Source organism: Amblyraja radiata, chromosome 11 (genome assembly GCF_010909765.2).
Source record: "Amblyraja radiata isolate CabotCenter1 chromosome 11, sAmbRad1.1.pri, whole genome shotgun sequence".
NCBI classification, from domain to species: Eukaryota; Metazoa; Chordata; class Chondrichthyes; order Rajiformes; family Rajidae; genus Amblyraja; species Amblyraja radiata.
This window is the reverse complement of record NC_045966.1, coordinates 56134449-56149623: the sequence shown is the minus strand read 5'-3', so window position 1 is coordinate 56149623 and position 15175 is coordinate 56134449. Positions and strand designations below refer to the sequence as shown.

The window sequence follows — 15175 nt, the reverse complement described above, 5'->3', positions numbered from 1 at the left end:
CCTTTAATATATCTGAATTTCCTGGCCAATATTTTTCACACTACTTCATTGCATGCCAACTCTCGTGTTACTTTACTTTTATTGCAGGCTCATTAACTTGTGTACTGCATTTGTATAATTACACAGAGAAATTATTTTATTCCCTAGATTTAGGTTAGATTCGCACTTTTTAAATAATTCGATAATTTTATATTCCAACCACAAAGTAAGTCCTTATTTATTTGTCCAGATTTGTTTACTGATCATGTCCCCTTTTTGCAGAGGTTTTAGAATCTTCTTTAAAATGTTCTTCCTGATCTTCCCAGTGTTGACAACCCCTTAATTTGTTTTCAAAAGAATGCAACCTTTTGTTAATGCAGAAATGAAATTGCCAACTATGCACCTATTCTGCATGAATATTAATGCGTTCCTATAATTTATCACTGGTAATGATTCTACCAGCCAGCCCCATATTGATGTTATTTACACCTCAAGAAATTATATTTTTTATTCCAATTTTTATTTTTTTGTATAAATTTCAAGTCATTTTAGTTCTCAGCACTGTTCCTTGTGCAGACACTTTCTATTTTGTCAGTCTGAATTGTAAAATTTTACCCCCACACTTCTGCAATTTCTGCCTTAAACCCAGCTAATTATTCATTTTGATAAGTTCTCTAATTGTGAACACCTTCATGCATTATTCTTTCATGGCTACTAAATATTTACATTTACTAATCTTCTCTTGCCCACTCTCTCTATTGCTTGCTTGAAGAAATCAATGAGGTTGGCCAAGCAAGACTTTTCTTTTTGAAGAAGATGTTGACTGTTATATTTTTGATGTTCACCTGTTCTTCCATTTTGTTCTTTACCCTAGTGGAAACAAAAAGCTGGAGTAACTCAGTGGGTCAGACAGCATCTCTGGAATCCTATTCTCCAGAAATGCATCTGACCCGCTGAGTCCTTTTCTCCAGAGATGCTGTCTGTCCCGCTGAGTTGCTCCAGCATTTTGTGTCTATCTTCAGTTTAACCCAGCATCTGCACTTCCTTTCGACACATTGTTCTTTACCCTAACAGGTACAGGCGCTCACTGACTTAAGTAAGGGTTACCTACGTTCCTGTCAACCCTTGAGTAAGTCAGATGTTATACAAGTCGGAAACGGAAATGCATCTGCGCATAGGTAAATTTACCATTTGTACTGTGTGATACCAGTGGGAGACCATGAAGGAGCTATGACATGGAGACCATCAGGGAGCTCCAATGTGGAGCCCATGAGGGAGCTCTGACATGGAGACCATCAGGGAGCTCCAATATGGAGCCCATGAGGGAGCTCTGATGTGGAGACCATCAGGGAGCTCCAATGTGGAGCCCATGAGGGAGCTCTGATGTGGAAACCATGAGGGAGCTCCAATGTGAAGCCCATGAGGGAGCTATGACATGGAGACCATCAGGGAGCTCCAATGTGGAGCCCATGAGGGAGCTCTGATGTGGAGACCATCAGGGAGCTCCAATGTGGAGCCCATGAGGGACCTCCAATGCAGAGACCACATGGGAGCTCTGATATGAAGACCATGTGGGAGCATCTATGAGAAAAGCTGACCAGCTTACAGAAAATGGCTGCATGCGCAGTAGTGCATTGCTGCTGAGACAAGCAACTCAAAATAAAGCAGTGGGCTTAAAGAATTGCTTGCATATCTACGTATCTATTAATGTAGTCATCCATCCCATACGTCAGGTCGTGCCTGTACTTTATTTCCCCAACAATGATGTTAATCTTTAGTTATATAGCTCTATAGACCAAGAGGGACCCGTTAGGTCCCATCCCCTCAATATGCAGTTCGGCGTCACACACACTAACCCCCCCCCCCCCCCCCTTGATATTATATTAATATTATTCACTCGCTCCTTTTACCCCACAGGATGCACCTTTGGAGAAAACTATGGGGTGCTGACCATAATCTTTCAATGTTTTTTTGAATATGGTGTGATGCGACTGCAGAATGTAAAATGATAATTGGACTTAATAGACCAAAGGAGCCATTTCTGCGCTCTACGACACTGTGACTCCAACACTATGACTCTCATTGTTAAGTGATGTATTTTGGGAGAGACAATAAATGGTAAAGGATACTGTAAGGGTACTGCTGCTCTAAAATACATTTTGGAGCAGTGAGACACAAATCAATGAAAGAGGCAAGGGAAGTTGAGAAAGGAGTTAATATGGCATATACGAGTTTGGGCTTTATCCAAAGAAGCATGAAGAGAAAGGTCAAGGTCACGCTAACTCTTTATAAAGCACCGAATCAGCGTGAACTGGAATAATGTGTTTATTGGAAGAAAGTGACAGAATTAGAGAAGAACCAGGAACGATTTTAGAGAATGGGTTCCTGGAAGAAGCTATACAGTTGCACAGATAGTTTAGAGAGACTGGACTGGATATTATTTGCTGAAGAGAAGGCTGAGGGTTGACTTGATGGAAATATATAAAATGATAAAGGGTCTGGACAGAGTGGATAGTGAAAGCAGCTCGCATTGGTGAACAGGGTCACGGACCAGAAGTTACAGGGATAATATAAAGGAAAGAGGATTAGACATAACACAAGATGAATTTTATTTACACAGCGTGGTTGTAATCTGGATGGCACTGCCCGCTGATGTGATGGGGGCAGGTTCCACTGACCTTCAAGAGGTATCTCTCTCCACCATTACCACGTCACCTGGTTCCATTTTCATTCCTGCTGCTGATCAGGGGTTCAGAGACCAAGACTAGTTTTTCACCTCAATAAATAAAGCATGCATTAGCTCTCCCACGGGACACATCTCAGTGTCACTGATGCTGCTAGCACTCTGCGGCTTGGTGGAGAACACAGCTGTCCACGGTCAGGCTCCCTGTTGAGAGTTGAAATTGGATAAATATATGGTGGAGAAAAATCCGTCGGGCTACAGAGAAAGTGCCGGCATGGGAAATGAATGATTTATTCTGGTGGAGAGCCAGTGTGGAGACATTGGGTTAAATGGCCTCCTGTAATATACACATTCTATGTTTCCCCTTTCCCTTCCTAACCAATTCTTCCCTCTCCTCTTGCCATTATCTGCTTCATCCATTCTCCTCCAGTTCACATGCTTTGTGCACCTCTTCCTTTACCAATAGCCATTCTGCTAGTTGTTCTTTGTTTTATTGACTCACCAATGTTTAATTTGTTGGCAGAATATGTCAGCTAATTTGTCATACTCTCTGATGGTTTAATTCAATATATGTACTAAACTTGTGGTCTATAGTCCAGCTGTCCCTATCCTTTAGCAAGGAGCAGAAAGCCAATAAAACCACTAAATTACATGTCCGTGCTCCATATCTTGGAGACTCTGATTCCTTGCGGCTGTTTAAGATGGTAATGTTTTTGGCACAAGGGGAAGTGGCTCCATCAGTTGAAGTGCCAGGCTTGGTACTGAGCAGCTTGGACATGTCACTGAGTCCCATGGTGCCTGGGAAATGATTGCAGGTGGCTGGACAACTGGAGATAGAAACCGCCATCTGCTCACTTTGGTAACTTGCAAAAGATTGGGGCAACTTCACGCTTTGCCATTTGACACTTATTTAGAAAGAGGATTTTAAAGAATGTCACTCTAAAACAATGACTCACCCACCATAAACATAGGACCTGATAATTATCTGGTAATTTAAGGTAATCTATTTCCATTTCTATTTTCCAGCAAAATATTGTTGTGTTACAATTGTCAATTTATTTCCTTATTAATATTGCTTTGAATTGCTGCCTTGGTGTCAGGTCTTGCCAAGTTAATTGGATCATTTGTTAATCTATAAAGTTCTGACCATTAAGAAATTTCCAAAGGATAATTGTACAAAAGTAGAATTGCGCCCTTCAAAGCTGCAATGTTTCATTGGTATTCTCAGATCCATGCAAATGCACTTATTTTCACATCAAGCAACTTTGCACATTGGAATAAAGTGGTCATAAAGTATCTTGCTCTTGTGAGCTTGGTACTATTACAGAGCAGAAGGCAGACTAAATCACAAGTCGGAGCATGGAGCACCGTACATCCTGTTCCTATCCCGGTTCACAGACTCGCCAGCCGCCTGCCACTTTTGCGGGCTGGAAGAGTTGTGTTCCTCATGTATATGGAGTGTGTGAGGTTGCAGCCCCTGTTCCAATATCTAAAGGGGCTGCTCCTTGCCTTCTGGCTGCACGTCACACCCACCGTCCTCATCTCTAGACACCCTTTGATTAGGGGAGAGGGTAGGGCTGAATATGTCCTGATTCGGTTGTTCTTAGGCCTGGCCAAGCTGGCCATCCGCGAGTCATGGTGCCAGGAGGAAGGGGGCTCTGTCTGAGCCGGCTGCCTGCCCCTTTTCCGGGGTCAGACCATGCCCAGGTGGTACTAGAGAGGGACTACACGCAATCCACGGCCCCCCTTTTGGGATTTCCAGGACCGCTGGGCACCGCGGGGGGTGGAATCCTTAATAAGGATGGGAAAATAGTTCTTTAAGGAAAGTTTGTTTTACTTGTATTGTGGTAGTGGGTTTGTTTTGAATAATTTAGTATTGTACGTATTATTGTAAATAATTTAATAAATTATTATTGGTTAAAAAGAAGATAGGAGTGCAGCAGGACAGAGCATAGATTAGACATAGATCATAGATGACATTATAAGCTATAGTTCTGCTGAGGCTGCAGGGTAGGCCACCTTGTAAAGTGCTGTGTGGAGGTCAGTCTAGGCCTGACATTATATTCCATCTATAGCTCTGCAAACATTTCGTAATCCCCAAATCCTAATGTCCTTTCCACATGGACGTTCCATCTGGATTTGACTGGAAAATTCCAAACTGAAAAATTACTGGAGGTGATGAAAGAAATAAACTGAAGCAGAAAATGCTGGAAACATTCAGCAGGTCAGGCTGTCTCTGTGGAAAGAGAAACAGAGTTAACTACTTGGGTCAAGAGAATTCCCATGCAAAAATATGTACGATTGCATCATCTGAAAATACGAATGAAGCATTGCAATATTAAAAAGATATCCCATACTATCACAGATCATTCATTGCATGTTATATTGTGGGCACAACCTTATAGTTTAGTTTAGTTTTAGTTTAGAGATACTGTACAATGTGGAAACAGGCCCTTCGGCTCACAGAGTCTGCACCGAGCAGCGATCCCCGCACATTAACACTATCCTACACACACTAGGAACAATTATTTTACACGTACACCAAGCCAATTTACCTACATACTGTACCTGTCCCTCTTTGGAGTGTGGGAGGAAACCGCAGATCTTGGAGAAAACCCACGCGGTCACGGGAAGAACACCCGTAGTCGGGGTCGAACCTGGGTCTCCAGCGTTGCAAGAGCTGTAAGGCAGCAACTCATACACTGTGCCACCGTACCGCCCTGGAGATCAGTGAATGAACCAACATGCAATGCAAATGGTGTATATAATTTCTCGGTGATGTATAACTGCATTATTTTGAAACAGATCACTGCAGAGAACTTGTACAAACTGAAAATGGCCAATGTTGCTTCCTAATAGCATATTCTGATTTTGATTTTGTTTTACTATTTCTAGCTATTTTTAATTTTGAGGCTGAGAAGGATCGACATCTCTCCCTATGCGTTGGAGATACTGTGCAAATCTTGGAAAAGTGTGAAGGTAACATTAAAAATAAATAATAGCTCGATGGACGGTTATATCAGGAAGAAATGCAGCAGGGAACTCAATGGACTGTTTGTTGTATATAACAGAAATTGAAATGCATATTTTCTCAACAGATATAATATGGAAACCCATCGGTTCCCAATCAATTCCTTGAATTGACATAGACATTTTTTTTCATATATACCCAGTCATGTCTATGGGTTATTGATAATGGACTATCAGCCATGATCACAATGAATGGCGGTGCTGGCTCGAAGGGCCGAATGGCCTCCTCCTGCACCTATTTTCTATGTCTATGTCTATCTATTTCTAATAATGTCAAGGAAAATCAGCCAGAAAACATTGGGGCAAAAAAGAAAAATCTCAAAAAGATGAAAAGACATGGATTATGGAAATCTGTATTAAAAGCAGAAAATGCTGAAAATCCTCTGGGGATCAGTCTGCATTTGTAGAGTCGGAAACCAATAATGTTTCAGGTTGATAACATTTTACTACCAGAACATCATCCTTATGTCTCTTGTCACAAGGGATACATAATGCGTTGAGTATTCTCAACATAATATTCAGGAACAAATATTTTCTCTTTGGTATTTTCCAAATTGTTATATAAATCAATAACTACTGTCAATTGATAATGGTTTCAACTTTTGTGTAAGAACACTGAAGGTTGGCAATTACCAATTAACATAGTCCCCCAATTTGTCTCTTAGGAATATTTTGGATGTCTAACCTTTTGCAAATCCCTCCCAATATCCTGTTTGCTCCATGAATTGTTTATTGGGTTCGTGAGACGTAAGAAGTATGAGCAGAAATAGGACGCATGGCATACTTCCGTCATACAATAAGATGACGGCTGATCTGATCTTGGCCTCAAATCTACTTTTCTGCTTGTTCTTCATAACTTATCTATGACCAGTCTGAAGAAGGGTCTCGACCCGAAACATCACCCATTACTTCTTTCCAGAGACGCTGCCTGTCCCACTGAGTTACTCCAGCTATTTGAGTCTCCGACTCAAATGAACCACCCATTCTATATGTTCAATGACACATCCTTCAAAGTTCAACGAATTGCTGAATCCTGTTGTTTCATGTACGTCTGGGAAAAATAATTTTTCCTCAATTCCCACCTTAAATTGCCAACTCCTTATTCTGAAAGAATGGCTCTAGGTACGAGATTCCATTCCCCGCATCACCATCTTTTACCATCTCACGATACGTTTGCTAACATTGGTTAATCCGACCTGCACCAAATACCCCATACTCAGAAGCAGACTTCCAGGGGAGTAGTCAGAGGCTTTCAGTAGTAGACAGATTCACATATCGCGGCATCATTTTCCCAAGATCAGTCAACATTGATGATTGGCAAAAGCCAGTTCTGTTGTTGGAAGACTCAGGAGTCCACAGTCACAGTTTTAAAACTGATTAAAACCTTGCTCAATCCCATTCATTGCTCCTAGTTAAAATAACAATGGGAGAATTATAAATGTGCCAAAATATTGCTTTCTGGCCTCGTTCTGCGATGATTTGGACTGCTAGTCTGGGGGTGGGAGATCATAGTTCAGTCTGGAATTCTGGAGTCAGTCCACGAAGACATACTCGAGTCAATTGTATATGTTATCCAGAATAGAAACAGGCTGTTTGGCCCATCATGTCCATGCAGACTATCAAGCATCTATCTATACTTATTCTATTTACCAGCGCTCGGACTATAGTGATCTGAACTGCCACATTACCAGAGCTTTCCACATTGTATTTCTTTATTTCTCCAAGCAGTGAATTAACTGCAAAACTCACCCCCATCTCCAATAATGCAATAGTAAACAATGCGCTATTGTAAATACACAAATGTATTCATTCATGTATGTTATAATCTGAGTGGACGGTACACAACAAAGTTTTACACTGTATCTTGCGATACGTGACAATAATAAACATGTACCAATGCCAATACATTTAGGGGAGGTTAAAGAAGTGCATAAGGTACTTATGATGACAGTAGTTAGATGAAGCACCTTGCAAAGAGGGTTGTGTGGAGCACTGATATAGACTGTTGACAGCTGATTCTGTGCCCTGACTTTTGACCATGTTCATCTTTCCCCACAGGTTGGTATAAAGGATGCTTGATGAAAAGCAAGTCACAACTGGTAAGGCAACATCATGTTGAATTTCAGCTATGGACTCTGTGTGCTGTTTCAAGTTTTTTTGAAGGGTTAAATTCCTGTGTTAATTAAATTGATCTTAATTTATGCTTTGGTTTGATTCAATTATTAATATAACAACCTGGTAAAGGATTGCATTTAAGTAATACAGAGACAGGAAAAATGGTTGCTGAGAGCATGAATTTCCAGCATTTCAATTACAACCAGGCTTGTCTTTGAACTACTTGTAAATCCTGTAATCTGGTTTGCTGAAACATGTAACCCTGTGGCAAACAAGATGTGGTTGAAATTATCTGCTCTCCGTATTCTCCTTCCTCCATCCAGAGCTAATGTCTTCTGGCCCTCTTACTCAATTCATGAATACATCAAAGCTCATCCAGAAACCTTAGCATTTCTCCAGTAATCATATATTTTCATTCTTCCCCTTCTGCGAAATGTTCCATCTAATCTAGACAATGGCATTACAAGCTTCAATTCGGAGGACTTTGGCTGCAGTTTTCATTTGTTTCCTGTAGATGGGTATGTTTCATTAACTGTCAAGCAAGGCATCAGGCAAATCTTGTTAGAATAACAGATTGCTCTTTCCCCAGGTGACAAATGCCTGCTAAAGATTATACAAGACATATAGTCATAATTAAGAGGGCAAAATCTTCAGTAGAAATGTCAACCTTTAGCTTTAATTTACATAGCACATTTATAAACTGTATCTTATGTGATGTATACCCTGTCTGGTAGTTCTCATAACAAGATCAGTTTACCAAACATTATTGAAACAGGCTTTCCTGCTCGAGGCAAATATCATCGCTCAACAGCAATGGAATCTTGAATTTCAAATCTCTTGACCTTTAGAGTTAAAGTTTTGCTTGCGTTTCTTTTTTCCAAATGTTGTGTTAAGACATCTTCCAATATGACACAGCAACCTATCCCTCTAACTACAAATTGGGTAAGATGTTGAATAAATCAACTGTATTTTGCTGACAGCTCCCATGTGTACAACAGTGCTTTCAGTGACAGCACCCTTATATTCATATTTTTAGAAAACTTACATGGAACAACCATTCTAATGGGCCTTGAAAAGAGTATTGTCTTTATTTGATTTGAATTGACTCTTGAGTTATTCGGCATCAAAGCCATATGGTAGACAAAAGTGCTGGAGATACTCAGCGGGTGCAGCAGCATCTATGGAGCGAAGGAAGTAGGCAACGCTCCATCGCTCCATAGATGATGCAGCACCCATTGCGTTTCTCCAGCACTTTTGCCTACCTTCGATTTTCCAGCATCTGCAGTTCCTTCTTAAACATCAAAGCCATATGATCTTGTCTCCCAGCTAACATTTCATAATTGCCCCATGGTCGCCATTCTGTTCCTGTGTTGTTAGTTTAGTTTAGTTTAGAGATACAGCATGGACATAGGCCCTTCGGCCCACCGATTCTGCACTGACCAGCGATCTCTTCACAGTAGCACTATCTTACATACATTGATACCAAGCCAATTTACTTACAAATCTGTACGTGTTTACAGTGTGAAAGGAAACCAAAAATCTCGGAGAAAACCCATGCAGGTCACAGGGAGAACGTACAAACCCTGTACAGACAACACCTGTAGTCAGGATCGAACCCGGGTCTCTGGTGCTGTAAGGCAGCAACTCTACCGCTGTGCCATCGTGCCGCCTCAATATCTAAAAAACCCCATAAAACGTTAAATATTAGTGATAGAAAAGTGATTTTATGTGACAATTTCAATGCTGACAATGCATCATGATGGGGAATCGAACCCTTTCTTCATGATTCACTTTTATAATGATATTTCAAAAAGTCATGAATGTGGCATAGACATCAGTGATTGCATCGCTAATTGTAACCTCCTTTACTTTGCAGGGGGTTTTTCCAGCATCATTCGTTCATGTCAAAGAAGCAATCAGTGAGAAAAGAGGGTATGAGTTAAAAATTAAATCTTTTTATGTCACCATTGACGATTTCTGAAGCTTTCACTTAAACTGTTTGCAGCAAGCTGGTGTGTAGTAAACAGCTAATTAGAAAGACGGTGTACTGCAATGGATCATTTTATGTTCTCCAGAGATGCTACCTGACCTCACTGGGTTACTCCAGCACTTTGTGTCTTTCTTTGTAAATCAGCATCTGCAGTTCCTTATGTCTGTATGTTAATTTGTATGTAAGTTGCATTTGCTTTTGTTTGTAGTGCACGTCCGATATGGAGATGGATTGATTAGAAAGTAGTGTATTTTTCTTAGAATTGTAATCGGCAGTTATACTGCAGGGGCCAGTTATGCAAAGAGATGGAGGGGTGGGAAGCCATCAATATCTACGGGCTGCAGCTTTTGACTTTGAAGTGCATTTAGCAGTATCCCTCCTTCATAATGGAAGTGAAACCGATGGTTTAAAAATTAACAATACAAATGCTGATTATGGAAATAAGCTTGCATTTAGTTTGGCAATGGTTTGATGAGATGCCAACTGATGCATCAGCCTTGAAACTTGCAAAATTGCAAAATGTACTCATTGCCAGCACTCTTAAATCAGGATTTTCTCTGAGTACCCAAGTAAGAAATATTTATCTAGCTGCGTATTTATTTATTTATCTATGAATTCATGTATCTGTCTATCTATTTATTTATTTGCCTATTCATTTATATATGAGATATGTTGTCAGCAACCAACATCTTTGCCACAGGACTCTGCATACTTGTCTAATAACTTAACCACAATATTACCTCTCACTATTATGGAGTTCTGGTTGCCCACTGGGAAACAACTACTGGATGTATTGTCATGCCTCAGGCATGGTTCAACAGCCATTATCTAAATTAAAGATAAACGTCAGCTGTAGTAAATGGTCATGATCATATTAAAATGTTATCACTAGGTCAGGTCAATGGTTGTGTAGTAAAGTATGAAAAAGAAGATCCAAATATATGCAAAAATAAAACTGTGTAGGGTCTCTAGAAAAGGAATTGTAAGAAAATCTTACTTAGCAGCTCAAAGTGAATGGTTGAGATGAAACCAAATGGTTATGAAGATAGGTTTGGAGGGCACCTTGTGACGTTTACTAGTTTGGATGTGCATCAGGCAAGTTCCTGCCAAAGGCACTGTAGACATTGAATGAATGAGTGAGGAGAATTGCTAAAGTTTGTGCATAAAAACCTCAAGTAGCTCGAAGTAGGGGGTTGAATTGAGTACTAAATCTTTTTTGTGCCTGATCATTATAAAAAGAGCATCCAAAGCAATTAACTATTATTGGCAATTTAAAACAAATTAGGCAATTTGTTAGCTATATTAAAACAGTGGAAAATTATAATGGAAAATGATAACATGCAGGAAACAATAATGTAAAAATGCTGAGACTACACTGTCATGTCAATAATTGCTGCTTTCCAGTGAAATAACCTTCTTTACCCTTCGCCCTTGGTTAATACAAACATATTTTGTTCATCAATGAAACAAATTCTTTGCAAGCATAGAGTCATAGTCATAGAATGATACAGTGTGGAAACAGGCCCTTCAGCCCAACTTGCCTACAACTACCAACATATCCCAGCTACACTAGTCCCACCTGCCTGTGTTTGGCCCATATCATTCCAATCCTGACCTATCCATGTACAGTACCTGTCAAACTGCTTCTTAAATGTTGGGATAGTTCCAGCGTCAACTACCTCCTCTGGCAGCTTGTTCCATACACCCCACCACCCTTTGTGTGAAAAAGTTACCCCTCAGATTCTTGTTAAATCTTTTCCCCTTCACCTTAAACCTATGTCCTCTGGTCCTCAATTCCCCTACTCTGGGCAAGAGACTCTGTGCATCTACCTGGTTTATTCCTCTCATGATTTTGTATACCTCTATAAGATCACCCCTCATCCTTCTGCGCTCCAGGGAATAGAGTCTGAGCCTACTCAACCTCTCCCTGTAACTCAGACCCTCTAGTCCTGGCAACATCCTCGTGAAGCTTCTCTGTAGCCTTACCAGCTTGACAACATCTTTCCTATAAAATGGTGCCCAGAACTGAATGCAATATTTAAATACGGTCTCACCAACATCTTGTACAACTGCAACATGACCTCCCAACTTCTAAACTCAATTCCCTGGCTGATGAAGGCCAATGTGCCAAAAGCTGCAGATCAAACCGTCTGGACATTTTTAGGGTGAAACTTATTGCGTTATATTTTCATGATCTGCATGTTTGATATCATATCTGTGGATTGACCTGAGCTGGAACATCTTAGTAAAGCCCTTCCAATTAGTGTATGATGTTCTTTGGAAATCTCAATCTAAATTAAAAGAGCAGCAAATTAATAACAGGTGGCAACATGTAAAGTCCTGGAAAAGAGGGGAAAATTAATACGCTGGTACACTTCAATGACAAGAGTTGGATAAGGCTGACGTGACAAAGATCAATTGGGCTAAATTAGATTTAGTGTTATAAATTCCACTTAATTCCATGTAATTCTTTCTGCTGAAACCGCTTGAATAAATGTATTAATTTTGTTTAGTGGTTTGCAAAATGAAAATTGACACTAACAGATGGTTAACTCTGCAGTAAGTAGTTGCATGATCCCTGTCCCTGTTTGTTCATGGCGTGACGTTTTTTCCTTCCAGAAACACGGAAAATGTTTTCTCTGCTGAAATGCCACTGGTTCAGGAGGTCACCACCACACTGAGGGAGTGGGGCAACATCTGGAAACAACTGTATACGGTGAGAAGCTATCATCGTTTAAGTCGAAGATAGACACAAAATGCTAGAGTAACTCAGCGGGACAGGCAGCTTCTCTGGATAGAATGAAAGGGTGATGTTTCGAGTTTGGGAGATTTCTTCAGACTGAGAGTCAGGGGAGAGGGAGACACTGAAATAAGGAAGTGTGAGGTGTGGAAACAAAACATCAAAGGGGATGAAGGTCAAGGAGAATGTAGAATATATCATTGTTAGCTAGGGGAAGTTGACAATGAAGCATACAGAGATAAAATTTAATCAGGACAGTCAGCCTGGGCAGAGAACTAGTAAGGGGGATGGATGGAGAGAGAGGGAAAGCAAGGGTTACTGGAAGTTAGAGAAGTCGATATTCAGACCGCTGGGGTGTAAGCTGCCCAAGATAAATGTGAGCACTTGTTTTGCCCTTAAATTGAATAGTTGACATGGTTATTTCAGAGGGCAGTCAAGAGGCAACCCTTTATTCAGCTGGAGTCACCTATATACCAGACCTTTTGCAATCTTGGAAAAGAGATTGCAGAGTGATCTCTCTTTGCGGAGATTGCAGAGGCTAGTAAATGTAGTCCAGTATTGCAGAGAGTTGGAGATGCATCGCAGTTCATCACACAAACCAACGTCCTTCCCATCGATTCAATCGATACTTCAGGCTATCTTGGGAGTGCAGCCAACATAGTCAAGAACCATTTTCACACCTGCCATTCCATCTTATCCCCTTTTCCATCAGGCAGAGATACAAAAGCTTGAAATCACATACCATAGAAACATAGAAACATAGAAATTAGGTGCAGGAGTAGGCCATTCGGCCCTTCGAGCCTGCACCGCCATTCAATATGATCATGGCTGATCATCCAACTCAGTATCCCGTACCTGCCTTCTCTCCATACCCTCTGATCCCCTTAGCCACAAGGGCCACATCTAACTCCCTCTTAAATATAGCCAATGAACTGGCCTCGACTACCCTCTGTGGCAGAGAGTTCCAGAGATTCACCACTCTCTGTGTGAAAAAAGTTCTTCTCAACTCGGTTTTAAAGGATTTCCCCCTTATCCTTAAGCTGTGACCCCTTGTCCTGGACTTCCCCAACATCGGGAGCAATCTCCCTGCATCTAGCCTGTCCAACCCCTTAAGAATGTTGTAAGTTTCTATAAGATCCCCTCTCAATCTCCTAAATTCTAGAGAGTATAAACCAAGTCTATCCAGTCTTTCTTCATAAGACAGTCCTGACATCCCAGGAATCAGTCTGGTGAACCTTCTCTGCACTCCCTCTATGGCAATAATGTCCTTCCTCAGATTTGGAGACCAAAACTGTACGCAATTCTCCAGGTGTGGTCTCACCAAGACCCTGTACAACTGCAGTAGAACCTCCCTGCTCCTATACTCAAATCCTTTTGCTATGAAAGCTAACATACTATTCGCTTTCTTCACTGCCTGATGCACCTGCATGCCTACTTTCAATGACTGGTGTACCATGACACCCAGGTCTCGCTGCATCTCCCCTTTTCCCAGTCGGCCACCATTTAGATAATAGTCTGCTTTCCTGTTTTTGCCACCAAAATGGATAACCTCACATTTATCCACATTATACTGCATCTGCCAAACATTTGCCCACTCACCCAGCCTATCCAAGTCACCTTGCAGTCTCCTAGCATCCTCCTCACTGCTAACACTGCCCCCCAGCTTAGTGTCATCCGCAAACTTGGAGATATCGCCTTCAATTCCCTCATCCAGATCATTAATATATATTGTAAATATCTGGGGTCCCAGCACTGAGCCTTGCGGTACCCCACTAGTCACTGCCTGCCATTGTGAAAAGGACCCGTTTACTCCTACTCTTTGCTTCCTGTTTGCCAGCCAGTTCTCTATCCACATCAATACTGAACCCCCAATGCCGTGTGCTTTAAGTTTGTATACTAATCTCTTATGTGGGACCTTGTCGAAAGCCTTCTGGAAGTCCAGATACACCACATCCACTGGTTCTCCCCTATCCACGCTACTAGTTACATCCTCGAAAAATTCTATAAGATTCGTCAGACATGATTTACCTTTTGTAAATCCATGCTGACTTTGTCCAATGATTTCACCACTTTCCAAATGTGCTGCTATCCCATCTTTAATAACTGACTCTAGCAGTTTCCCCACTACCGATGTTAGACTAACTGGTCTGTAATTCCCCGTTTTCTCTCTCCCTCCCTTCTTAAAAAGTGGGGTTACGTTTGCTACCCGCCAATCCTCAGGAACTACTCCAGAATCTAAAGAGTTTTGAAAGATTATTACTAATGCATCCACTATTTCTGGAGCTACTTCCTTAAGTACTCTGGTATGCAGCCTATCTGGCCCTGGGGATTTATCGGCCTTTAATCCATTCAATTTACCCAACACCACTTCCTGGCTAACCTGGATTTCACTCAATTCCTCCAACTCCTTTGACCCGCGGTCCCCTGCTATTTCCGGCAGATTATTTATGTCTTCCTTAGTGAAGACGGAACCAAAGTAGTTATTCAATTGGTCCGCCATATCCTTGTTCCCCATGATCAACTCACCTGTTTCTGACCGCAAGGGACCCACATTTGTTTTAACTAATCTCTTTCTTTTCACATATCTATAAAAACTTTTGCAGTCAGTTTTTATGTTCCCTGCCAGTTTTCTTTCATA

At 41.1% G+C, this 15175-nt stretch overlaps 1 protein-coding gene across 1 annotated transcript in view; it reads left to right on the top strand.

The window, feature by feature from the left end:
* dock2 (dedicator of cytokinesis 2) overlaps positions 1–15175 on the top strand; it is a 703541-nt gene that overhangs the window by 57242 nt on the left and 631124 nt on the right. Inside the window, exons 2-5 of the mRNA XM_033029960.1 lie at positions 5558–5641; positions 7751–7791; positions 9684–9739; positions 12417–12513. Of these exons, the coding sequence (XP_032885851.1) occupies positions 5558–5641; positions 7751–7791; positions 9684–9739; positions 12417–12513 (278 nt within the window). The remainder of the gene's footprint in view (positions 1–5557; positions 5642–7750; positions 7792–9683; positions 9740–12416; positions 12514–15175) is intronic.